This window comes from Kogia breviceps, chromosome 2, assembly GCF_026419965.1.
Source record: "Kogia breviceps isolate mKogBre1 chromosome 2, mKogBre1 haplotype 1, whole genome shotgun sequence".
Lineage (NCBI taxonomy): Eukaryota > Metazoa > Chordata > Mammalia > Artiodactyla > Physeteridae > Kogia > Kogia breviceps.
The window spans coordinates 104,587,007-104,614,009 of record NC_081311.1 but is presented as its reverse complement, the minus strand read 5'-3'; the positions used below and the strand labels follow the sequence as shown (position 1 = coordinate 104,614,009).

General features: G+C 40.6%; 1 protein-coding gene across 5 annotated transcripts in view; it reads left to right on the top strand.

The window, feature by feature from the left end:
* The window catches only part of PTPN4 (protein tyrosine phosphatase non-receptor type 4), a 198,307-nt gene that overhangs the window by 150,314 nt on the left and 20,990 nt on the right, over positions 1–27,003 (top strand). For all 5 annotated transcript variants that reach the window (XR_010839098.1, XM_067025896.1, XM_059054910.2 and 2 more), the window contains exons 16-26: positions 2,306–2,465; positions 5,814–5,897; positions 5,990–6,046; positions 11,873–12,029; positions 15,147–15,313; positions 16,110–16,200; positions 16,286–16,347; positions 18,653–18,799; positions 20,188–20,316; positions 23,162–23,310; positions 24,507–24,642. Coding sequence is in view for 4 of the 5 variants with exons in the window: in XM_067025896.1 (XP_066881997.1) it covers positions 2,306–2,465; positions 5,814–5,897; positions 5,990–6,046; positions 11,873–12,029; positions 15,147–15,313; positions 16,110–16,200; positions 16,286–16,347; positions 18,653–18,799; positions 20,188–20,316; positions 23,162–23,310; positions 24,507–24,642 (1,339 nt within the window). In the remaining variant the exon portion in view is untranslated. The remainder of the gene's footprint in view (positions 1–2,305; positions 2,466–5,813; positions 5,898–5,989; positions 6,047–11,872; positions 12,030–15,146; positions 15,314–16,109; positions 16,201–16,285; positions 16,348–18,652; positions 18,800–20,187; positions 20,317–23,161; positions 23,311–24,506; positions 24,643–27,003) is intronic.

Here is a 27,003-nt window from a genome sequence, read left to right as displayed (position 1 = left end):
GGCGGATTCTCAACCCCTGCGCCACCAGGGAAGCCCTTTAGGGAAGTTTTTGACTATAATATTTTCACATATTTTCTCGGGTCCTTTCTGTCTCTGTTCTCCTTCTGGGACCCCTATAATGCAAATGTTTTTGCGTTTAATGTTGTCCCAGAGGTCTCTTAGGCTGTCTTCATTTCTTTTCATTTTTTTTTTCTTTATTCTGTTCTGCGGCAGTGAATTCCACCATTCTGTCTTTCAGGTCACTTGCCTGTTCTTTTGTCTCACTTATTCTGCTATTGATTCCTTCTAGTGTAGTTTTCATTTCAGTTATTGTATTGTTCATCTCTGTTTGTTTGTTCTTTAATCCTTCTAGGTCTTTGTTAAATATCTCTTGCATCTTCTCCATCTTTGCCTCCATTGTTTTTCCGAGGTCCTGGATCATCTTCACTATCATTATTCTTTATTCTTTTTCTGGAAGGCTGCCTGTCTCCACTTCATTTAGTTGTTTTTCTGGGGTTTTATCTTATTCCTTCATCTGGTATGTAGCCCTCTGCCTTTTCATCTTGTCTGTGTTTCTGTGAATGTGGTTTTTGTTCCACAGGCTGCAGGACTGTAGTTCTTGCTTCTGGTGGATGAGGCTATCTAAGAGGCTTGTGCAAGTTTCCTGATGGGAGGGACTGGTGGTGGGTAGAGCTGGCTGTTGCTCTGGTGGGCAGAGCTCAGTAAAACTTTAATCTGCTTGTCTGCTGATGGGTGGGGCTGGGTTCCCTCCCTGTTGGTTGTGTGGCCTGAGGCGACCCAACACTGGAGCCTTCCCGGGCTCTTTGGTGGGGCTAATGGCAGACTCTGGGAGGGCTCACGCCAAGGAGTACTTCCCAGAACTTCTGCTGCCGGTGTCCTTGTCCTCACGGTGAGCCACAGCCACCCCCGCCCCTGCAGGAGACCCTCCAACACCAGCAGGTAGGTCTGGTTCAGTCTCCTCTGGGGTCACTGCTCCTTCCCCTGGGCCCCAATGCACACACTACTCTGTGTGCCATCCAGGAGTGGAGTCTCTGTTTCCCCTAGTCCTGTGAAAGTCCTGCAGTCAAATCCCACTAGCCTTCAAAGTCTGATTCTCCGGGAATTCCTCCTCCTGTTGCCGGACCCCCAGATTGGGAAGCCTGACGTGGGGCTCAGAACCTTCACTCCAGTGGGTGGACTTCTGTGGTCTAAGTGTTCTCCAGTTCGTGATCACCCACCCAGCAGTTACGCCATTTGATTTTACCATGATTGCGCCCCTCCTACCATCTCATTGCGGCTTCTCCATTGTCTTTGGATGTTGGGTATCTTTTTTGGTGAGTTCCAGTGTCTTCCTGTCAATGATTGTTCAGCAGTTGGTTGTGATTCCGGTGCTCTCGCAAGAGGGAGTGAGGGTGCTGGTTCTTAAAAGCTACGTCTACCTTGAAGTTGCCCTGTCAGACCTAGCTGGTCAGATGAGCTCCCGCTGCTAGGGCCTGACGTTATGCTCTCTAGCATCTGTTGGGTTTTAGCCCCTTCCCCTGAAATTGGGTTTTCTGACTTACGTACGCATCCAGTGTTGCCTCCTCAGTGAGCTCAGCCCTCTTCCTCGTTGTATTCATCACTTCTGTGAGTTGTGTTTGACCTGTAAATAAAATAGGCAACCCTGTGAGCTCTCTGGATGGTACCAGCTGTTTTGTCTTGGAGCAGCTCGGCTCTCAGCTCTGATTTCTCCCTGTCTGCCCACATGACTGCTGAAAACCTTAGAAAGGGGTTTTTATGGTAGATTAATAAATATCTTCATAGAGATACACTTAAAAGTATATTTTATTATATGTGAATTGTTTACAGATTTGATAAAGTAGGAAATTAGATTTGTTACTTTAAACTTCAAAGTTAAGGAAGATTTCATTTAACAGTGGCACTTGCAAATAAACATGGTATTTAAAGCTTGTCTCCCATTAGACATCTTAATAAAATAATAATTTGAGGCTGGGAGGAATTGGAAGATATGGATTGACATATATGCACTACTGATTCTATGTATAAAGTGGAGAACTAATGAGAACCTACTGTATAGCACAGGGATCTCTACTCAATGCTCTGCGGTGACCTACATGGGAAGGAGATCCATAAAAGAGGGGATGTGTGTATACGTATAGCGGATTCATTTTACGGTAGAAACTAACAAAATGTTGTAAAGCAACTATACTCCAATAAAAATTAATTTAAAAAATAAAATTCTACCATTACTTTAAAAAATAAATAAAATAATAATTCTGTAAGACAACTTACAAAATATTTATTTTTTCTCTTTTTTTCTATCTAGATCACAAGAGACCCCTGGAGATGGGCAGCCTCCAGCTTTACCACCCAAACAATCAAAGAAAAACAGTTGGAACCAAATTCATTTTTCACATTCTCAACAAGATCTGGAAAACCATATTAATGAAACATTTGATGTTCCATCTTCCCCTGAAAAAGCTACTGTAAGTAGTTTCTTCATATAGTCTCACATTTCTTTGAAAATGTTTAATTGTAAATGAAATATTGTTTGTAACATAGCCTGTTTTATCTATAAATTATATTATAGTGCTTTCTCTTTTTCATCATGTGTTTGCTCATGAATTGTGCCACCATATAGCCCAATTGTGGAATTTCCTTTTATCATATTTATAAAACATTCATTGCTCTAGAAGTTAATTTTTGACAAATTTGTTGATTTCTGTCTTACAAAACACACATTTCCAGAACAAATGCTAATAATCCATTAAATACCATTAATTTTATTACATAATTGACTGGATGCCGAGACTTTATCATTTATCGTTTTCCTCAACCTTTTGAAATTGAGTACAGGTCTCCAGAATATATAATTACTCTGTTCTTCAAATTATATTCGTGAGTTGCTTTAGTACTTTGTACTAAACAAAATGGTAAATTCTTAGAATCCCCTGATTTATGAATTTTCATTGCTTTTTCATGTAGATGAACCAAAGGTGAGATTGTTAATAAATTTTAAGGATACACTGTGTTCATGAAGATGTATAATGACAGACAGAAATATGAGTGTATTTCAGGAAACTTAAAGGGACATCAAGGAATAAAATAAGATGCAGGGAGAGGAAGTCCCACAGCAGGTGCTGGCAGTGCCATAAGTCTCTGCTGGCCATTGCACTCTTCCCCTCTTGTTTTTCACCCATAGCCCTCCCACGTTTTCTAAAATTGAAAAACGAGAGGCAGCCACTCTATTCTCCCACACTTATGGCCCCACAGACGCATCAAAAAGAGATCAAAATCCTTACGCAAAATGAATGACAACTTTGGTGCCAGCTGCGTGGTGATGCTTAGGCATTGCTCATTCATCGGTTCATAGTTACTGAGGTCTTTCTGTGTGCCAGGTACTTCAGGAGGCAGTGGGAGTACGAAGACAAAGCAGATGTGGTCCCTGCTGTTAAATAACTTATAGTCTAGGGCTTCCCTGGTGGCGCCGTGGTTGAGAGTCCGCCTGCCGATGCCGGGGGCGCGGGTTTGCGCCCCGGTCCGGGAAGATCCCACATGCCGCGGAGCGGCCGGGCCCGTGAGCCATGGCCGCTGAGCCTGCGCATCCAGAGCCTGTGCTCCGCAACGGGAGAGGCCACGGCAGTGAGAGGCCCGCATACTGCAAAAAAAAAAAAAAAAAAAAAAAAATTATAGTCTAGTTTGTTTTTTCCTTCATGCAGAAATGACTTATTGAGTACCTATTGTTATAGGCTCTGGGTATATAACAGAGTAAAATAAAAAATTAAAAACTCTGCCTGCAAGGAACTTGTATTCTGGGGATAAGGGTGAGACAAACAGTAAACAAAATATGTAATTTAAGTATATAGCATATTAGATAGTATAAACGCTAGAGAGACAAAGCAGAAAAGGGCTAGGGAATTTCCAGAGTGGAGTGTTCCAGTTCTAGATAGTGTGAGCCAGGGATGAGTTTGGTGATAAGCCACATGGATACCTGGTGTGAGAGCAGGTAAGCCGAGGGAATAGCAGGTGCCAAGGCAGGGGTGTGGCTGATGTGGTCAGGGGACACCATGGGGGTCAGCAAGGACAGGGCAGAATGAGCAAACGAGGAGGAAAGGGGACAGCAGGGGGCCGGATCCTAAGAGCCTGGTCTTGTGAACGTTTCATTCTTCAACCCTGAGTGAGATTGGAAGCAAACAGACATACCTAAGGAGAGAAGGAACGTGATGTCACTTAAGTTTTAACGGTTTCACTGTGGCTCGTATGTTGGCAGTGGACCGAAAGCAGGGTAGCATCAGAGAAGCTGGCTGTGAGGTGTTGCAGGGCCCCAAGAAGCAGCGGTGATGGGAGCAAGGTGGTGCCAGTGGAAGGGCTGAGACACAGCTGTGTTCTGGGTGGTTTTAGAGTAGAGCTGAGCTGCTCTGCTGAGGAGTTGGCGGTGGGAGGCCAGAGAGAGAGGAGTCACAGCGAGGGTAACAGCAAGGTTTGGGGCCTGAACAAACAGGAGGATGACATTGCCATTCGCTGACATGGAGAGGCTACGGGTAGAACAGGGGCGGGTGGAATGTCGGGATTTCAGCTGGGACGCGTTGATACGTCTAGTGGGAGTCCGTTGGGACTCTGGAGTTGAAGGGAGAAGTCGAAGCTGAAGGTATAATGTTGAGAGTTGATGGCATGTAGACAGTATTTGAAACCATGAGACAGGAAGTGTAGTGTGTACACATACCAGGATAAGAGGTTCTAGATATGGAGGCTTAGTCCTCCAAACTGTAAACATGAGGGAGTTGAAAGAAACCAGCCAAGGAAACTGAAAAGATGCAGACCAAAAGGTAGGAAAAAAACTAGTCAACTGGCTGATGAGAAGGCAGCCACAGAGAAAGTAACCAGCTGTGTCAGACGCTACTGGTGAGTCGAGGAAGGAGGGGACTGAGGACTGAACAAGCTCTATAATTAGAAGTGACTGTGGGAATTCATAAGTATATGAAAATAACTAATTCAGCTGTGGAGTTCAGGGAAGACTTCCTAGAAATGGTCGTCTCCGACCTGTGTCTCGAAGGTTAAATAAGAGTTAGCCAGCTACTTACCCCCAACGAGCAGGCATACGACATGTTAAGTGAAAGAAGCCTGTAACAAATGACATATACTGTATAATTTCGTATATGTGAAATGTCCAGAAGAGTCAAGTATATAGGGAGGAAGTAGATGAAGGGTTGACTAGGACTTGGGGAGGGGTGACTGCTCATGGACACAGGGTGTCTTTGGGGGGTGAAGAAAAGGGGGTAAAAATCAAAGAGTAGCATTTTAACAGGTCATTGACATGCCTGTCAACTTTTTCCTCTGTGATTTCATCTGTACTTCAAACCAGAGAATTGCAATCTCGGAATTCATCTTAGTTTCAACCCAATCAAATGCTGCCTCCAAAAAAAAAAAAACCAGTCGTGATGTTCGTACAGCTCTGTGACTATGGTAGAAATCACTGAGTTATACGCTTTGAATGGGTGAAGTATAGTGTGTGAGTTGTATCTCAGTGAGGCTGTTTTTAAAAAGCAGAGGGGGCATCACATGAATTCATGTAAATGCTTATGAGTGTTTGCTCCGTGCAGAGCTTTGAGCCACGTTCTAGAGACACTGAAATTAACTACTCAGGTAATTAATAAAGCCCCTGTTGCTCTTGGCACTTACAGTCTAGCATGCAGGTAAGGCACGAGAGAAATGTAAATTATGATTCTTTATATACTTTAGATAATATCAGCATACAAGAAGCATGCTTCATGTATATCTGAAGGATAGGCTATAAATGAAGAGTGTGACAAGCTATTTATTTTTGTCTTTTAAAGCCTAATGGTGGTATTCCACATGACAATCTTGTCCTAATCAGAATGAAACCTGATGAAAATGGAAGGTTTGGATTCAATGTAAAGGTAACTTAGAACTTATATTGTACCCAGTTTTTAAATTAAGGTGTTTCTGTGTTGGCAATACTGACTGATATTCGATTTGCACTGTTTTGAAGGGAGGATGTGACCAGAAGATGCCTGTGATCGTGTCCCGAGTTGCGCCAGGAACACCTGTGAGTCACAGCAGCCTTCCCAGTGAATCCTAGCTTCGAGAATACATGCGTATTATTATTAGTATAAATAAAGGAGTAAAATGAATCATTTAATTTGTCAAGTAGCACATGATGTTGGCTGAATCTCTTTAATTGCTGGGAAGTTAATTTTTATTTATTCCCTATCTATAACAGTTTTTAAATTCCTTTTTTTTACAGAGAAGCTAGATTCTATGAAAATAACCCCTTTAAACAGCAAAATGTAGACAGGTATAGTTTTTGTTTGTTTGCTTTTTTTGTTGGCTTCTGTTTTCATTTAGAATTGTTTAACCTACGTTCTATTTGTCTACTTTCTGTTTAAAATATGTATTTCAAGTTCTTTATTATGAACATTCTAAGCAAAAGTAGAGAAGAGACTGCCTGTACCCGTGAGGATGAACCCCCTGAGCCCCCTCCTTCAGGTTCAGCACCCATGAACTTGCTGCTCGTAAGGGCAATCCTTGCTAACTTGTGGGTGCGTCATCTGGATCGATCCTGTATATCGCACATATTGCTTTCAGACCCCCGTTTCTGTTGTCGTCTCCTCTGTTTAACTGCATTTCTCTTACCTAAAAGACCTCTAAGGGCTGGGATCCAGCACCCATTGTCATTCAGCCATCTCTGCGTCCTGGGAGAGGCAGGAACCTGCGGCCTGAGGGAAGAGGCTATATATATGGGGTCTGGTGCTTTGCCGCAACTGCACAGTTGATTTGAAGATTGCAGTCAAGGTTGATCAAGGATATCATGTTACATGGTTTTAGTTCTGGTTTTTAAGGACTTTGTTGGTTGCAAATAACAGGGAACTCCTGGAATACCCCTGGCTTAACCATAAATACAGAATTTATCGTATAGCTGTAGAGGTGTGTCACAAAACCCAAGGGTAGGAATGCACTCAGACTTTTCTAAAGAGAACTTGAAAAATCATCAGGACTCTATTTTTCATCTGTTTCTTTTTATGTGACTGTTCCATTCTTCTCTCTCAGTACAAACCAGTTTGTACACTGAATTAGCTTCATTTCTCAAGCTACTCCAAATAAAATACATTCTAAATGAAAAGTGTACTTAGTAGCAGCTTCAAGCCAAGTCCTGTAACATTAGCACCGCAGACACACTCTACCTGCAGAAATGATTGTGACTCCAAAATCTGTACTAAATAGAAACCGTGTAGCTACCACCATTCAGCCCCTCAGTCCATGTGGGGTGAGGTGACTGCTAGCAACTTCAGGGTTTGTCCGTTACCAGCTCAGCAGCCCAGACTCATTAGGCCCCTCAGTCTAACTTACAGACTCCTGGGAAGCAAACCCTTCATAGATCCAGCTTGGACCAGATGTCCTCTTTTAAACAAATCCCTTGTGATCAGAGGTGACAAGACAGGGATGTGATGTATAAAATGACTACTGAACCTACTACACATGTGAGAGATGGGGGAAATAGCCCAAAATTATTTGTTCAGTATGTATTGGGAAGTGTATGTGTGTTTGGGAGTGCAGATGAGAAGACGAACGATTGCTAAGTTCTCATCTAGCAAGTTGAAAGTTAGATAACGTCTGAAGTAAAAACTAAAAAATAAAATTGAAACGTTATTTAGAGATACTGAGGTAAATACAAAAGATGTAGCTAAAATGTTGAAAGAAGATGCCTCAAAAGAGGGGGAGAAGATAGGGGAGAACATAAGAAATGGTTTCTTATCATAATAATCTTATGGACCTAGTCAGCTCTGTAAACTGTGTGGTGGTGTATAGCTTTCCCAGAAACGAAAATTTTAAGTAAAACTTATTTTTAATTAAATATGTCTTTTACCTGACGATTCCACTTTTAGGAATTACCTCTAATGAAACAGTTGGAACAAAGGGTACACAAGGACGTTCATTGTAATATTGTTTGTGAAACTTAAAAATTGGAGGGAAAATCAAAATGTACATCATTGGAATTGATTAAATAAGTTGCGCATGCTTTGCAGCTCTTAAAATGATAGATGATGTAGCATATATAAGTATGGAAATATTTTCATAAAATATAGTATTATGAAAAGTGCATATTTGACAATGGAATACTACTCAGCCATAAAAAAGAATGAAATAATGCCGTTTGCAGCAACATGGATGGACCTAGAGATTATCATACTAAGTGAAGTAAGTCAGACAGAGAAAGACAGATACCATATGTTATCACTTATATGTGGAACCTAAATAAAATGCAAATGGGGGCTTCCTTGGTGGCGCAGTGATTGAGAGTCCTCCTGCCGATGCAGGGGATGCGGGTTTGTGCCCCGGTCCAGGAGGATCCCACATGCCAGGGAGCGGCTGGGCCCGTGAGCCATGGCCGCTGAGCCTGCACGTCCAGAGCCTGTGCTCTGCAACGGGAGAGGCCACAGCAGTGAGAGGCCCACATACCGCAAAAAAATAAAAAAATAAAAATGCAAATGAATTTATTTACAAAACAGAAACATACTCCCAGACGTAGAAAACGAACTTATGGGAATTCCCTGGCAGTCCAGTGGTTAGGACTCCACACTTCCACTACCGAGGGCACAGGTTTGATCCCTGGCCAGGGAACTAAGATCCCACAAGCCATGCGGTGCAGCCATAAAAAAGAAACAAAGAAAACAAACTTATGGCTACTAAAGGGGAAAGGGGCAGGGAGGAATAAGTTAGGAGTATGGGATTAACAGATACACACTATGATAAAGAACAAAGACCTACTGTATAGCATAGGGAACTATATTCAATATCTTATAATAATCTGTAATGGAAAAAATCTGAAAATATATGTATATATTTGTAACTGAATCACTTTGCTGTATACCTGAAACTAAATCAACTATATTCAATTTAAAAATGCATATTATACTTTCATATGTTTGTTTTATCCATTTAAAAAAATATGAGTTATGTAAATATATTTTAAAAATCTGGAAACATGATAAAAAATGTTAGCAGTCTTTCATCTGGGTAGTGGAATTACTGGTATTCATTACTTGGTTCCATGTTCCTTTTTTTTTTCTTCATTGGGTCTTTGTTGCCGTGCCCTGGCTTTGTCTAGTTGCGGCCAGCGGGGGCTACTCTTCTTTACGGTGCGCGGGCTTCTCATTGCAGTGGCTTCTCTTGTTGTGGAGCACAAGCTCTAGATGCGTGGGCTTCAGTAGTTGCAGCACATGGGCTCAGTAATTGCAGCACACGGGCTCAGTAGTTGTGGCACACAGGCTGTTGCTCCACAGCATGTGGGATCTTCCCAGACGAGGGCTCGAACCTGTGTCCCCTGCATTGGCAGGCGGATTCTTAACCACTGTGCCACCAGGGAAGCCCATATCCTTTTTATAAATTGTCTGAAATCATGACAATGAGCATGTATTGCTCTTATAAGTAGAAAAAACCAATAAACCTTTTTTTACTTGTATGCCAATTGTAATAGTCATAAAAGAAATATTGAGTTTTCTGAACAGTGAATAGTTTTCAGTTAAGTCAAGGGTGTTCTTGAACATTCTATAGAGAGGTTCATTTCCAAACAAAATTTTATGACTATAAATTTTTATGCTATACAGATTACTATATTGGTAATTTTTCCTTTCTGCTACGTAGAACTATGTTTCATAAATAGTGACTGAATTTAGAACAGATTAAATAAATAGAAATGTGTCATTTTTGTATTATTTTATTAATTTAAAGACTTACAGTTTTCCAGTTAGAAACCTCATTTTAGGTGATGGAGGGGAAAGGACAGTGTTTCAAATATTTTAGTGTCATTTTTTTATATTGGAAACCTTCTAAAATGGATAATTTCAAAAATCATGTTTTTCTTCCTACCTGATCATATTTGAGCCAATAGCTCTTGCCCCAGCAAAATTCATTTCATCTAGACTTGCCAGATCCGAATGAAATGCAAGTAAAAAATTATCCCTGATAAAAGGCAGATTAAGTATGAGAGCGTTACTTCAGTTATAATGGTTAACCACTGTACTATAACATTCAAAGATTGTTTTTTGTTTTAACTACTACAAGAAGTAGAGAAAGAAGCAACTAGAGAGAATAGTCCAAACCGTAAATTTGAATTTTCCAGATTTTAATGCTTTGCATTGAAATATCTCATTTAAAAAATTTCACAACGATGAATAATTAGGACAGATACATGTTCCTTCCTCAGAGTTTCAGGTGTCTAAGATCACAAATGTTATAAGCGGCAAAGGAAGAACTTGGCTCCTAGACCAGTGCTCTTTCCACTAACGACAGTACCTTATTGGACTTTGTTGACTTTGTTTTACAGTTGAGTTTAGTTGTGCTTCCATCTTTCAAGCCTTTGCCGTGGCCCTTTCTGAAAGGTCCAGCCCTATCATTTCTTTCGCGGTCTGAGCCATCATCCTGCAAACTTGACTCCCATGTGTTCTCATTCCTGTGTCCCTGGAGCAGGCCGTCCATATTTCTGTTGATCTCTTTTACCTTATTTACTTGTTTGTTTTCTCAGTAAAGTATAGGCAGCCCTCGCATGCACAGTTGGTGCAGGGCTGTAAAGATAACCGTGCAGTCTGAAACCTCACAAAGTGCTCTGGATAGTCAGGGGGGGAAATTATGTTTGTTTCCATGGCCTTTAAATTTTTCATCACAACTTTAAAACTTCTGATGCTTTCTCTTGTAAATATATAGGGAAATGAAAAAATAGTAAAACTAATGCTGATTTAGTATCCTGTAATTCCAAACGTTAGAAACATTGAGAATTAAAGTGTTTTATTTCTTTGTGAAAACTTATCACCGGTAATTTGTGAACAGTGTTTGTCTCCTTGTCATATAGGTTAAATTACAGAGTGAGCATTCTTTTCTTACCTTGGCAAGTGGTCATAATGCTTTCTAAGTCTGAATCCACTTCCACTTGTCCTCTGCACTTTCAGTGATGTGAAATATCTCCCAGGAGTGATGTGAAATGTCTCCCAGGAGTGCCTGTATTGAGAAGTTTTTCGCCAGCATCACTTCTTCAGACATCTTCACCCTTCTTGTAGCAGCCACTTTCATCATTTATGTTGATAAATTCACCTTCTCTAAATCCCTTTCCCTGCGTATCTGGGGTCTCTCAAACAGTAGAAGTGTCAATATTTCCATAGTCAACTATTTCTTCTATAACTCAGTTTATGTTCAATTTGAATTTCACTTCCAGCACTGTCCCTTTTTGTTTCTTTGCTACACTTTTAAACTTTTTGGCTAGCTCGCTCTTTAGATTATCCATTTTTACATGGGTTTATCACTGGGAGACAGAGACAAGTAACCCACTTTGCTGTCTCTCCATGAACTGAATAACCGATGCCCAGCGCGAAGTCACCAGTAGCCTTTGAAAGAAGGGATGTGATTGCTCACTGATCATGGTACATATTTATGATTTACATAGTGATTTTTGGACTGACATGGGCTAGTGGTGAATTTTGTACTTTATGCAGTTATTTATAATTAATTTATCACAGTAACTGAAATCTGAGCCATGTTAGGAGACTGGTGTTATTTAACTCAGCTGTGGTGACTGAAATTTGTATGTATCTGGACAGTGCAAAGTGAGGGCTGCCTTGATCTGTGCACTTTGAGAATGTTGGTCTTCTCTGTACGTCTAGGTATATAATAGGGCGTTAGGGGAAAAGGTATTAATGAAGAAGGAAAAAAGGAGTGTCTTTGTGGGAAAGTGAGATTCCTACTTCTGTTTTCTTGGTGGATGAGTGAAGAAAAGTTCTACGTGTGGTTTTAGTTCTGCTGCAGCGTCTATAAACGTAAGTCCCTGTGCCGTAGCTGAAGAGAGCGGGTGCAAATCGGAGACCTTCTTCTCACCCCATTACAGGCCGACCTGTGTGTCCCTCGACTGAACGAAGGGGACCAAGTGGTGCTGATCAATGGCCGGGACATCGCGGGACACACCCACGACCAGGTGGTCCTGCTCATCAGAGCGAGCTGCGAGGGACGCTCGGGGGGGCTCGCCCTGGTCGTTCGACCCAACGGTGAGCGCTGTGTGTCGCACTGGGTGTTTTTATACCTCCTTCATGCTCATGACCAGACACAGTGGCCGAGCCGGCTTCTGAAAACTCAGGTCACGTCCCATCCGTCTCTTGCTCAAGGCACAGCGGCTTCCGTTCACACGTGGAGTAAAACGCGAATTCGTGGCCACCTTGCCCAGCCCCAGCCTCGCTCCCTCTCCTGCCACCTGTGCTGGCCTTCCCGACGGTCTTCTGATGCCCGTGGAACGCATACCCTCCCTTCACTCAGGGCTCTGCTCAGACGGCAGCCTCGGCAAGTTCTGTCCTGGCCGCCGTGGCTGGGGTTGCCTCCCTTGCACCCAGCTGCTCAAGGAGTCCTAGGTCCTTCCTCAGGTATACTTGCTGTTCCACAGGTAGAAAGCCCTGCAACAAGCTGCTAGAGTTTGGTTTCTACGAGAGTCTCACGAATATGCTGCCACATGGAGCGCCCAGGGGCTCCTGAAGCCGTCCATTGCCCCTTTGGGCAGGGTTCCTAATTCTCTCACTTTGCGCACCGCAGAATAAACGTGGTGCGGAGTCAGCTCGGCCTCAGCAGTGTCCCGAGCAGGGTTTCAGTAGAAACTGTGCCTTCCCTCTAGGCTCAGTCCCAGGCCCTCAGCCTGTGCTCGTAATGGTGCTGCTGTGGGTCCCACAACCCTCACCAGTCCCCTCTGGAAGCATTCGTAAATGCCATACCTCCTCCTGGCAGGAGACACACTCTTCTAGTTTCGTTCCCAACGGTTACTGTTCATCACGGTTTAGCCACAAGAGTGACTATTGGTTAGGGCCACATCACCAGTTACATACCATAGGGAAGTGAAATGTGATTAGAACTCTACCGATTCTCCCCACGTACCCATTTTGCCTCTTGGGTACAAACAGACATTTTCATTTTACCTTCCCTGCAGGCAGGCCTTGGAGATATTGCAGGTTCGGTTCCAGCCTACCATAATAAAGAAAATACTGCAGTAAAGAAAATACCGCAGTAAAGCGAGTCACATGACTTTTTTGGTTTCCCAGTTCATATAAAAGTTATGTTTACACTATACTGTAGTCTGTTAAGTGTGCAATAAATCACATTGTCTAAAAAAAAAATAATATACATACCTTAATTTAAAAATACTTTATTGCTAAAAATTGCTAACCATCATCTGAGCCTTCAGGGAGTCATAATCTTTTTTGCAATAGTAAATCAAAGATCATTGATCATAGAGCACTATAACAAATACAGTTTGAAATATCATGGGAATTACAAAAATATGACACAGAGACACGAAGTAAGCAAATGCTGTTGGACCAATAGCACCAGTAGACTTGCTCAACACAGGGTTGCCATAACCTTCGATCTGTTTTAAAAAAAAAAATGCCATAGTTATCTGAGCAACGCAATAAAACAAGTTTTGCCTGTACTTTGTGTTTTTCAGCGTTCATGGTTTAGAATTGGCTTTCTAGGAAAATTCAGAGGACTTCAACAGAACATTCTATTTTGACTTTTAAAGGAACTCATTTATTTATGTCTGTTATTTAGGTGATTCATTTTTAGGCATTTTCTGTCACATAAAACAACTTAAATTTCATACTAAGAATCATCTCTCAATTTGTTTTTTTCTGTTTTCTCCTGATAACAGATCCTAAAGAACTTAATAATAATATTAGCTAATAGTTTTTAAATGCTTTCCATAGACCTGAGCTCTTTTATATATTCTCATTTAACCTTTACAGCCATCCAATGAGATAGATAAATTATCCCCATTTTATAGTTGAAGACATTTAGGCACCAAGACATTAGGCACCAAGACACCAAGTTATCTGCTCCCAAATTCATGACTAGTACAGAGGCAGAATATGAACAAAAATCTATATAATGGAAAAGGCATGGCCTTTTTGCAATTCCAAATCACCCCATTTATATTTTACATTAGGAGAGGAACCCACCTAGGGCCTACATTTTTTGGCAAGGATCTTTCTAATATTGCTTTATTATCAAAATCTAGACCAGGATTCATTTTCAGTGTGCGTCTGTCATGTCTATTTTTTAAAAAATACTGTATAATCACAATTTTAAATTATGTTTGCCAAAACGTAGCTTGTTTTTCCTGGTGTTTTTCCCCTTTAAATCTTATTTCCTCTTAGACAAATTGCATTTCCATCTTTTTGTCTTTACATTCTTCATTTCAGAAATCTGTTCTTCTCAAAAGTGCATACGTATTTGAGCAGGAACAAAACTTCTTAAACAAGGCCAGAAGCTTGACTCCATCCCTAAGGGGCTCTTCTCTGCTTCAGCTTTGCCTTTCCCCACGGGGGTCAGGACTTTGTGGGACCAAGGTCACGGCATCTGTGACCTCCCCTTCCTTTTAGACCACCTTTTTCAACCCTTAGTTCTTTGACCAAATAACTCTGAGCCCATTCCTGGGCCTCTGGCCATTTTTCCCAGACCCATTCTCCCAAGGGTTGATCACATGATATAGGCCAACAGGGTAGCGCAGAGGAATCAATTTCCAAAGGGGTGTATAGTGGGCTTCCGTGTGGGCTGCAAGGTTCCGGGTGGGCTTATAGGCCCCCACGTTGGAGAGTGGAGCTGAGGGTGGCCTAAGGGCCACAGTCTACGGGTGGCTCCCCTCACTGCCACAACAATGCATTCTGGCCTAGAATTCTCCTTTGAAATCTGGCCTCAAGTTGTTTGGTAGATACATCAAGGAACGAGAATACAAAGTATTTTGTTTAGCATTCTGTTCCGCTTATGTGTAGCTTTTCACGTCTAGACCTATGGTGTGTATAGGCCTCTATTGCTGCTCTTGTCCCAGGTCCACAAATTAAAGATCTGGTCAGAGCTGTTCCTCGGCCTTCCTCTTTTTCCTACTGTCTCTTTAAGTTACAGACATTTTCAGCAATATGCCCACGAACCTTCTTTTTCCCAGAGGTACTTCTTCTGCTCCACAGCCACTCTCAACCCATACACAGTGGCCCCAGACTCAGATCTGATGAGTTAGGAATAAGTGAATATTTTTCCCGACACAAAATTAAATAATATATGGTACATTCCTTTTGCCAACTCATTAAGGTTTCCATGAGGCTTTTTTGGTTTTGGTTTTGGTTTTGTAGCTGTGTATGATGTAGTGGAAGAAAAGCTAGAGAATGAGCCGGACTTCCAGTACATTCCTGAGAAAGCCCCACTAGATAGCATCCATCAGGATGACCATTCCCTGCGGGAGTCGATGGTCCAGCTGGCTGCGGGGCTTATCACTGGAGCAGCGCTGACACAGTTTGATGTAAGTGATGCTCTGTGGGAAAGGTGTTGGCCTGTATTTTCATGGCTTCTTAACTGCCTGATCTACTGTCAGTTAAAATTTATAAACTAAAATATTATTCTGAGAAATACTTGATATAAAAAGAATTCTAAAATGTAGAGTTTAAAAAAATTGCTTCCAAAACACTAGCTGTGGTTTCGTTAATAGATATCTGTTTAAAACAGAGGGATAAGGAGATTTTATAGGTATATCATCAAGCTACATTTTCTCTGTAATTAAATAGCTGTTTTTATGAAAGGTTGCAGATAGACTATTATAGATGTAAAAATACTGTGTTAAAGGAAAATTTTTGTACCTTTTGTCATATTTAATCCTTCCCTAATTTCTGTCAGTGTAGTTGGCCATCATTAATATTTGTTGCTCTGAAGTGTATGTTGTAGATAGGTGACTATAAAATATTTAGGGCACATCAGGTTTTTTAAAAATATCTCTAAACTAAATGAAAGATAAGTGTTTCCTACAGATTTGCTGTTTAAAACTTCAGGTACTTTTGCTGTAAGGAAAATTGTTTTTTACTTGTTTTACTATTTTTCAAAACATATATAGTTCATGTCAGAGATTTTGCAAAATTCAGCTTTGCAAATCTGGTTCGATACCTTACTAAACCTAAGGTGCATCATTGTATAGATGTGGTATTCCAAGGAAAAAAACCTGTTTCTTGATAGCATAGAAAGAAGTCTGGAAAACAAAATAGAAACTCTTGATGGCTTTCTGGACTCGTTCTTTTTTTTTTTTTTTTTTTTTTTTTTTTTAATAGCAACTATATCGGAAAAAACCTGGAATGACAATGTCTTGTGCCAGATTACCTCAGAACATTTCCAAAAATAGATACAGAGATATTTCGCCTTGTGAGTATCTACCCTCTCTGTATGTTAATGTTTACACTTTTTAACATAACTTTATGAAAACGTTCTTTCTTTTAAATTTTTTCAGATGATGCTACACGGGTCATTTTAAAGGGTAATGAAGACTATATCAATGCAAATTATATAAATGTAAGTTTTTTAAAATTATGCCTTTGTCGTTTGGAATAAGAGGGACCACTATAAACTTTGAGATTTATTCCAGAATCCATGAATAATGACAATCAACTCTTTTAGTATGTACCTCAGATAAGGACTTTTTTTTTAAGCAAAACTATTATACTGTTATAACACTTAGAAAAATAAGAGAAACGAACACTTAAAGGAATAATATGCTCAACTTAATTTACATAAAGAAAAGTACAAGTCAAAACTGCAAGGAATTACTACCATTTTTCACCTATTAGATTGAAATATCAAAACGTTTGATAATACCCTATACACATCGACAGCCTTTATCTGAAGCCTTGGGGTCAAATAGGCTTTGGGATTCAGAATTTGGAGGAGTTTTGGAAGGTTATTCGGTGCATACACTGTAATAAGTAATGTCCCCAGCAGGCTATGGGACATTACCCTATAATCAGTAAGCAAGCAAACTGTGGATATTCCCACGAAATAGGACTGATAGGCTATAAACAGGTTCAGGTTGGATATTGTTACCAAATGAGTCCAGGTTAGGTTAGGTATACCAAAAAAAAAAAGAGAGACAAACTTATGCTTCAGAACCTTGGGAGTTTCAGAATGTGGAGAAAGGACTGTGGATTATTAAGGAGTTTACTGAGGAACAAGCATTCCTCATACATTCTTGGTGGAAGTGTAAATAGGGACAAACCTCTTTGGAGAGCCATTTGGAGCCGTCTGTTAAAATTTTAAATGCAGGGCTTCCCTGGTGGCACAGTGGTTAAGAATCCGCCTGCCAAGGCAGCGGACATGGGTTCGAGCCCTGGTTTGGGGAGATCCGACATGCTGCAGAACGACTAAGCCCGCGGGCCACAATTACTGAAGCCCACGCACCTAGAGCCCGTGCTCCGCAACAAGAGAAGCCACTGCAATGAGAAGCCCATGCACCGCAATGAAGAGTAGCCCCCGCTTGCTTGCCGTGCTAAAGAAAGCCCGCGTGCAGCAACAGACCCAACGCAGCCAAAAATAAAATTAACTAATTAATTAATTAAAAAATGTTTTTAAACGCACATGCACTTTGATCCAGTGTTCTCATTTTTTCCTGTTGCCTATACAAATATATTTCTTCCTGTGTGCAAAAATGTTAGGTCTACAAATTATTCAGTGTAGCCTTGGTTATGATAGCAGATAAATTGGCCGCAACTTAAATGTTATATGAATTTACGGTATGTTTATACAGTAGAGCCATTACACAGTATGAAATTTTATGTACTAATCTGACATGATTTTAAAGGTAAAGTAGAAAAAAGAGAAACAAGATGCAGAACAACATTATATGCTACCATTTATATTTGACAGAGTAAAAGGCAGGTAGTTTTGTGTGTACATTTGTGTGTCGTGTGTAGAATATCTTCAAAAGGATATGATAGGAGCTAGGAAAAAGGATTGCCCTCCTGAGTGTAAACTGGAGGCTGGGATGGGAAGGAGACTTCTTTCCTCACCCTTTGGTATTCTTCCAGTTACCATGTACATGTCACCTTTTCTTTTTTTAAATTCAGTCTTAAAAATATAATAAGATGATGGTTCATCTTCCCCAAGTACTTACAGTCTTACTTTCTGAAAATAATGAACTTAAAAATATTTTTCCAATCTTTTCATGTTATATACATTATATATATAATTATGTGCATATTATATTTATACATCACATTATACATATATACACATCGATAATATGAAAAATCTAAACTGAAGCCAATGGCAGAATTTTTGCTCCTCACAAAATTTACTAATAAGCTGGTTAGAGACAGTTCTTTTTCTTTTCCATTATAATTTATTACAAGATATCGAATATAGTTCCCTGTGCTATACAGTAGGTCCTTGGGTTTTTATGTATTTTATATATAGTAGTGTGTATATGTTGATCCCAGACTCCTCATTTATCCCCTGCCTTTTCCCTTTGGTAACCATAAGTTTGTTTTCTATGTACAGGCAAACATTTTTTTATTTCTATATCAATTCTCTGCCTCTGAAACAGGATTGTTTGTAAAGCTGCGCTTAAAAAAACCATAAGAGCGCTTTGGAAAATATTTAAATTCCTGTTTCCACTGATTGAAAGATAAATATGTATAACTACTGCACATTGCCAAGAAATTTCTGCTACACATAAAATAAATTGTTGATAAAGATTTGTTTTACTCACTTTGCAATTTATTGAGATTAGTTGTATTCAGTTATCATTCAGGAGATGATTTTCATGTGTTTGATCCTAGTAAAAAGTAATAATGCGAACGATTCTGTTTTTGTGTCCTTTTAGATGGAAATCCCTTCCTCTAGAATGATAAATCAGTACATCGCTTGCCAAGGGCCATTGCCGCACACCTGTACAGACTTCTGGCAGATGGTGTGGGAACAAGGCTGCTCCACGGTCGTGATGCTGACCACACAGGCCGAGCACGGCAGAGTAAGTCACGCTGCCCGAAGCTTCTCTAGGCTGCATCGCGCGCGCCGCCAAGAGAGCCACATCGTGTGGTCTCCTCTGTCACCTTTAAACGTCCTTTCTGACGGGGTCGCGGTTAACATCATCATGGATAAGCGCCTAACTGTGACTGACACATAATAAGCATGTCATAATGTGATATAAGTGTTAGCCAATATTATTTAAATGAACTTGGTAAGGGGTTTGTATCTAGAATATATAAAGAACTCATACAACTTAACCATAAAATAACAAATACCCCATTTAAAAATGGCCAAAGGATCTGAATAGATGATTCTGCAAAGAAGATATTCAAATGGCCAATAAGGCCATGAAAAGATGCTCACTCAGCATCATTAGTCATCAGGGAAAGGCGAGTCGAAGCCACCATGCAATACTACGTCATATCTAGTAGGGTGGCCAAAGTAAAGATGACAGAATAGAACCCGAGTTGGTGATGCTGTGGCGACAATGGAAGCTCCTGTGCCGCTGGTGGGTTTGTGAAATGGTGCGGCTGCCTTTGGGGACAGCCTATCGGCTCTTCAAGAGGCTGAACGTAGAGCGACCGTAACTCAGCAGTGTCACTCCTAGGAACACCCGAGAGAATTAAATCCACGTCCACACAAAAACTGGTGCACAAATGTTCACAGCTGCATTATTTTTCATAGCCCCAAAGTGGGAGAACATCCAGATGTACCCGATAAAATGTGGTATATTCATACAGTTGAATATTATTTGGCAATAAAAAGGTATGAAAAAATGATACATGCTGCAGCATGGATGAACCTAGAAAACATTGTGCCAAGTGAACAAAGCAGCCACCAAAGACCACGTATCTTATGATTCTATTATATGTGATGTCCAAAGTAGGCCATAGGGGACAGAAAGTAGATTAGTGGTCACCCAGGCCTGGCGTAGAGGGAGGAGAGGGGCCCGAGGGACGCACAGGGATTACTGAGGGCTGTGGGTCTTCCTTTGGGGGTGATGAAAATGTTCTAAAAGCGATGTGGTGATGGTTACACAGCTCTGTGAGTCTACTAAAAACAATTGAATAGTGTAATGGTACGTGAATTGTATGTCATGAAACCTTTTTTTTAAATCTAAATTAGTGTAATGGTAAAACAATGGGTAGAAGCTTTTTGTAAACAGGATATTTGCAGTCTCAAAATAGATCCAAACAGACTATTATTACAAAGAGAAAAAGTGACAAAGAAAAAAATGATACTAGTTTGTAAATCTAGGTGAAGGGTATATGAGAGTTCATTAAATTATTCTTGTCAATTTTCTGTAAGTTTGAAAGTTCTTAAAAATTAAAACATTTTAAAAATTGGAGAATCGGAATTATGTATATTTCTAAAATCTATTGATGCCAGGTTAAGTGTCACCAGTATTGGCCGGAACCTACAGGAAGTTCATCCTATGGGTGCTACCGAGTCACCTGCCACTCAGAAGAAGGGAACACTGCATATGTCTTCAGGAAGATGACACTGTTTAACCAGGAGGTACGAAGGCAGGGGGTCTGTTGGTTAGAGCTGTTTTGTTTAAGGTAGAGGCTGTGACAGATGAAAATGTTTTTAGTCTGAGTCCTAGTTTCTAAGAAAGAAATATTAAAAAATTGCTGAACTATTTGCTTCATTGGAATACTTTGGAATCTTATGAAATGTATTCTCCTACTATAATGTTTCCAATTTCTGTAGGTAAATACGAATGATCAGTGAAAAAATAGTCTAGTAAATAATACTTATTACTATTAATTTGTACTCTTCCTATTCATAAAAATTATACCAGGGGTGTTGGCTATAGATTTTTTCCTCCACGTATTATCGGTAAGGTATTGTAGTCCATCTGTAGAAATGGAAAGAAAAATTGAAAGCTATCAAATTATGCCCCCCCCCTTTTTTTTTTGTGGTATGCGGGCCTCTCGCTGTTGTGGCCTCTCCCGTTGCGGAGCACAGGCTCCGGACGCGCAGGCCCAGCGGCCGTGGCTCACGGGCCCAGCCGCTCCGCGTCACGTGGGATCCTCCCGGACCGGGGCATGAACCCGCGTCCCCTGCATCGGCAGGCGGACTCCCAACCACTGCGCCATCAGGGAAGCCCTATTCCGCTTTTTTAAGAGTGGAAGAGAGCAGTTTCACAGTCTTCTCAGTATTAAGGAGGAAAAGATCATAGGCAGGACCTTCTGACCTCAGACAGATTATAGCTTTCAAATGGTTAGTTTTTCTTAGTGCTCCACGTGGCTTCCAGATCAAAGCCAGAGTGGGAACCGATGAGGAAACGACGGCTCAGTAACCCAGCTGGGAGATGTGTGGAGGGCAGCACGTGCCTGTCCTGTTGGGCTGCCAGAGCCTGGACCAGCCACCTTGGGCAGAGGGGCGGTGGGGGCTTTGGGGGCTGAAGGCAGAAAGAAGTGATGCTAGAGAAGAGCACAGCATCCACGGCCGAGCCTTTGGAGATTAGACCAGGTCTCCCCTGGTCCCCCACACGGGCCGCTGCCACTGCACCCCTCCCCGAGGGTGATTACAGGAGCCCAGCGAGGCAGGGCCTTACTGGCCAGCAAGGGAAGGAGCGCCATGGTGTGCTCAGGGAACCTGGCTCTGGATAAATCTAAAGTTACAAGAAGATAAAGTTTTCAAAATCTTTCGGGCTAGAGATAGAATGAATTTGGGGTTTGGCCGTGGACACTGTATAGCTCGTGGTTGTATGACGAGGCAAGCCAATAAGCTGGTTCTTCGCTTCCCTAAATAGACGTGACAGATGAGCTTGTAGAGGGTTGCATCAGGTGATGCATGTATCCCATCGTTCTCCACCGGCAGGTTATCCGTGGCAGTTGTATATATTTTAGTGGCTTTTCTTTGCAACACTGAGTACCTCAGAACTATGCTAAGACACAAGTTAGTTTGGAGTCAATGTTGGAGCCAATTATAATTGGGAAAATTAACTTGCTACCATCAATACACACATACATGGGTAGATAGATGAATAGACAGATAAATGCTACCCCAAAACTTAATAAAATATGATTTTACCTTACCCATTCTTGTAGATTATTGGTACCGTTAAGTTCTTTTGTTAACAGTAATAGTCAAAGGTAATCTGTGCTAGATACCTTAAATTCATCTGAAAAATTAGTTATCAAATTAAACTGAGGTCTCTTTGGGAATTCTTCTCTCTTAATTACCTTACTTTCACGTTCTTTTCTGGAAGCTCCATCTAATGTAAATGATAGTAACCAGATTTCATAGTGTTGATGACTATAGCTATCGAGTATTGAGCATATGATTCCAAACAGCTGTGATTGGGTGCTTTGCAGGTCCTCTCACTGAATCCTTTTAACGTAAGACTATCCCTCTGAGGTGTAGATGTCATTTCATTTTTCAGTTGGAGAAAGTAAGGCTCTGAATTAGCATCTTAACTGGCAAAGTTGACATTTGAGCCAAGATGTATAAATTCAGTACCTTACTTTCTTCATTATGCCAACTTTTGGCTCCCCCAAAAGAATTAAATCCTGATTGATTTTGTGATTTTATGCTCTCCAGTTTTTAACCTACATTTATTTTGAGATTTTATTTTTCCTGATTTCCATAATTTCACTTGCATTTATCAATAAGTATTAGCCCAACTTTATTCATTAAAAAAAATTTTTTTTTAACCTTATCTTTTTTGCTAACAATTCTTTAGTTTTCTTTTAAACATTTCTCTGGGATCTTAATCTGCTTTTGCCTGTTTACTTGACTATCACCCTAAAAATACAAATATAGAAATTGAGTTGTAAGAATAGTAATAATCCAAGTGACTGACACTTAAATGGGTACAGCTGTTTCTGTAAAATGGTTTCTTTCCTTTCCCTTGAACTTTTGGGTTTTATTGAGTTTATACATTACTTTTTTGGCAGGGGGGAATGAGAGTGGTTTCTTTTGCTTTTCTTTTGTTTTTTTAAAAATATATTTATTTTTGGCTGCGTTGCGTCTTTGTTGCTGTGCGTGGGCTTTCTCTAGGTGCAACAAGGAGGGGGCTACTCTTCGTTGCGGTGCAGAGGCTTCTCATTGCGGTGGCTTCTCTTGTTGCGGAGCATGGGCTCTAGGCGCACAGGCTTCAGTAGTTGTGGCACGCGGGCTCTAGAGTGCAGACTCAGCAGTTGTGGCACACGGGCTTAGTTGCTCTGCGGCATGTGGGATCTTCCCGGACCAGGGCTCGAGCCCGTGTCCCCTGCATCAGCAGGCGGATTCTTAACCACTGCACCACCGGGGAAGCCCATTGCTTTTCTCCTAAAATTAAAGTGACATGAATATTTGTTTATATTTTAAGGATTATTTCTAAGTCAAGTGCATAATTTTTCATTATACGTAGAAAAATGAGAGTCGTCAACTCACTCAGATCCAGTATATAGCCTGGCCCGACCACGGGGTCCCTGACGATTCCAGCGACTTTCTGGATTTTGTTTGCCATGTACGAAATAAGAGGGCCGGCAAGGAAGAACCTCTTGTTGTTCATTGCAGGTATTTCATTTTCTGTCTATTATGATTTGAGTAACTGACTAGATGTGGCATTTTTAAAGGGGAATACATATTATATTTTGTCCTGCAGTTACGGCTGTCACGCTGGTAGAGCTCGAAGCTAGGTTCTGCAGGTAGAAGGCAAAGGGCATGTTTTAAGAGATGGCGGACAGCAGTTTTATCATAAGTGAGAATAATACTCACTGCGCTGGTCCTTAGCACTTTGTCTTCTTCCTAGTCATGTCCTAACGTTAATGGTTTCATAGATTTGATGAGATACAGCATTGCAGGAGCTGGGTTGCATCCGGAGGTTTGGATTTCCCGCTCCTGGCCCCTCCTAGGACATTTGGTGAGCATTTCACCTCCTTGGAGTGGTGCTGCCCAGCCCTCTCAGGAGGGGCCGCTTCCAAGAGCCCCGGTGAGCTGAGCGGTGCTGAGCGGTGAGCGGTGGCTCACACCCTCCTTCCTTTCCCACTGAGCCCTTCTGCCCTCAAGGCACCGGATACAGCGCTACAGCCTGGCAGAGATTAGCAGCCAGACGTTATTTTCTCCTCATCCAACTGCTTTATTCAGAGGATGTATTAAGGTATCTCTTTATCCTTAAACATTCCAGCACTTTTTAAGAGCAAACTTTCAAATCATCAAAACAGATTGTAGACCCGATATTGGAGAGGCAAAATGGCAGGAATGGTGGACATGTTTGGCTATTTCATATCCTTAGTTCCCAAGAGCTACTTTATCCACATTCACAGAGTACTTCACAAAGTTGCTCTTAACTATCTCAATGGTGAAGTTTAATGAAAATTAAATTTGGTTTTAAAACTTGATTTTTGAGTGTGTAAAATAGTTGTCTTTTGTACAATTGTTAATGATTTATTATTGTAATTCTCTTATTTTGCATTTTAAAGCTGTTTCTCCAATAAGCTTCTATACCTTGTTCAGATTTTAAAAACTGAAATGTAACTTAAAATTGTATATTTGCAACTAACAGTGGGGGAGGGGTGGTTACAAACCATTTAATCTGTATTAAGTGACTCTTTTTTTTTGGTTTTCAGAATAGTTTCCAGTTGGCTTGCTACTTTTGTTAATATAAAATATTAAAATCAAATTGTTCTTCTACTATAATATGATTCAGTACAAAAGGCACAAGAAGTGTAACAGAATTGTATCAGACTTTGCCCCATATTTGTCTTTTTTAGTGCTGGGATTGGAAGAACCGGGGTTCTTATTACCATGGAAACAGCCATGTGTCTCATTGAATGCAATCAGCCAGTTTATCCACTAGATATTGTGAGAACAATGAGAGATCAGCGAGCCATGATGATCCAAACTCCTGTAAGTACTACATACCTCATGTATGAGTGTGTATTCTCAACGTGATGGTTTTTGTTATCAGTATATATTTCAAACCATACTTTTCTCATGTTAATTCTCTGCCAGGAGCTAATAACCCTAGCACAAGGACCAGCAAATACTGCCAATGAGCCAGACTCGCCACTTGTGTTTATAAATAAAGTTTTATTGGAAACAGCCACAGTCATTTATTTACATGTTGTCTATGGCTGCTTTCACATTATAGTAGCAGAGTTGAGAAGTTGCAGCAGGCACCGTGTGATTGCAAAAACGAAAATATTTGCTATCTGGTCTTCTACAGAAAACGTTTGCCAACACCACCCTATCATGCTGGTTCTGGACTGCCTAAACAGGTGCAGAGGAGGAACGTGCCCTGGGTTACATAGTCAAATGGAGTGCTGAGAACGATAGTGTCCCTAGACTGGAGAATCTGGAGATTCTCTGGAGACTGGAGACCTGTTTTCAGTGAAACAGCTGTGGGGAAATTGCCTTTCTTTTTTACATAAGAGCTTAAATTGCAACAACAAAAATCATCAACATTAAGCTACTAACTTACTATATTCTATAGGGACTCTGAATTACGTTCCAAGAATCAAAAGAGGAATCATGGGATTTTAGAGTTAACGCTAAGATTATTTTTTGTATTAAGCCATTGTGAAATGTTAGCACTGTTGGTGGCATTAAGGTCACTGAAGTGAACTGACCTATGTGATAAGTGCTTGTCATTATTTTAGCTTTTAATTATGGAAAATTTCAAACAAACACACACGAAATAAGACAATATAATGTACTGAGCACTGTGTTGCACGCTTGGCCCCAGCACTGGCCGTGGTGTCTCCTTCAGCCGCCGCCGCCTGTCCTCCCCGTATTTGAAGCAAACCCTGCACTTCGCATTGTTTTGTCCGTGCGTATTGCAGTGTGTCTCTCTAAACGATAAAGCAGTGTTGTTTCCTTCTAAACAAAACCACAACACCGTTATCACACCAGAGTACAATGCACACTAATTCCCTAATGATAGCAACAGCCAGTATTCAGATTTCCAGTCGTCTCATAGAAATCATGTCTTTTTAAACTTTAGAACAGCTTTATATGATTCACATGCCGTAAAATTCACCCTTTTTAACAAGTGTTTTAACAAGTGTTTTCTTTTTTATATCACAGAGTTTGGCAACCATCATTGCTATCTAATTTTAGCACATTTTCATCACCCCAGAGAAGACACCCTGTACCCAATTTTCTCTGTTATTTTCCCTAACCTAGCCGTAGGCAACCATTAATCTACTCTGTCTCTGTAGGTTTGCCTATTCTGACCTTTCATGTGAATGGAATCATATAATTTGATCTTTCATAAATAATGGGCTTCTTTTAATTAGTATAATATTAAAAGGTATATACATTGTGTAGCATATATATCAGTACTTCATTCCTTATTCATTGAATAGATACACATTCATCTGTTGATGGAAATTTAGATTGTCTCCACTTTTTGACTATTATGAATAATGATGCCATAAGCATTTGTGTATATGTTTTTGTTTATAAATGTTTTCATTTCTCTTGGGTATATACCCGGGAATGGAATTGCTGGGTCATATGGTAACTCTGTTTAACCTTTTGAGGAACCGTCAGACTGTTTTCCGAAGCAGCTGTGCCATTTTGCAGTCCCCTGGCAGTGTGTGAGGGTTCCATTTTCTCCACATCATTGTCATCGCTTGTCATTATCTTTCTTTTAGTTTAGCCTTCCGAATGAATATAAAGTGGTATCTTGTGGTTTTGATTTGCATTTCTGTAATAACTAATGATATCAAGCATCTTTTCATGTGGCCATTTATTTGTATACCTTCTTTCGAGAACTGTCCAAATCTTTTGCCTGTTTTTCAATTTGTTTTTTTGTTTTATTGTTGAATTGTAAGAGTTCTTTATATTTTCTAAAAACAAGTCTCTTATAGTTCTGTGGTTTGCGAATGTTTTCATTTATGCTGTTCTTTCACATTCTTGATTAAGTCATTTTGAAGCACAAAAGTTTTTAATTTTGATTACATCCAGTTTTGTTTGTTTTGTTTTTAATCACATACACTTTTGGTGTCATAGCTAAGAAATCATGGCGTAACTTAAGGTCACAAAGATTTATTCCTGTTTTTTCTTCCAAGAGTTTTATAGTTTAGCTGTCACACATAAATGTCAGATCCGTTTTGAGTTCATATCTGCACGTGGTGTGAGGTTGGGGTCTACCTTCATTCTTCTGCATGTGTATCTCCAGTTGTCTCAGCCCCATTTGTTGAAAAGACTGTTCTTTCCCCATGAATTGTCTCTGGGCCCCTTGAACGCAAATGTAAAGGTTTA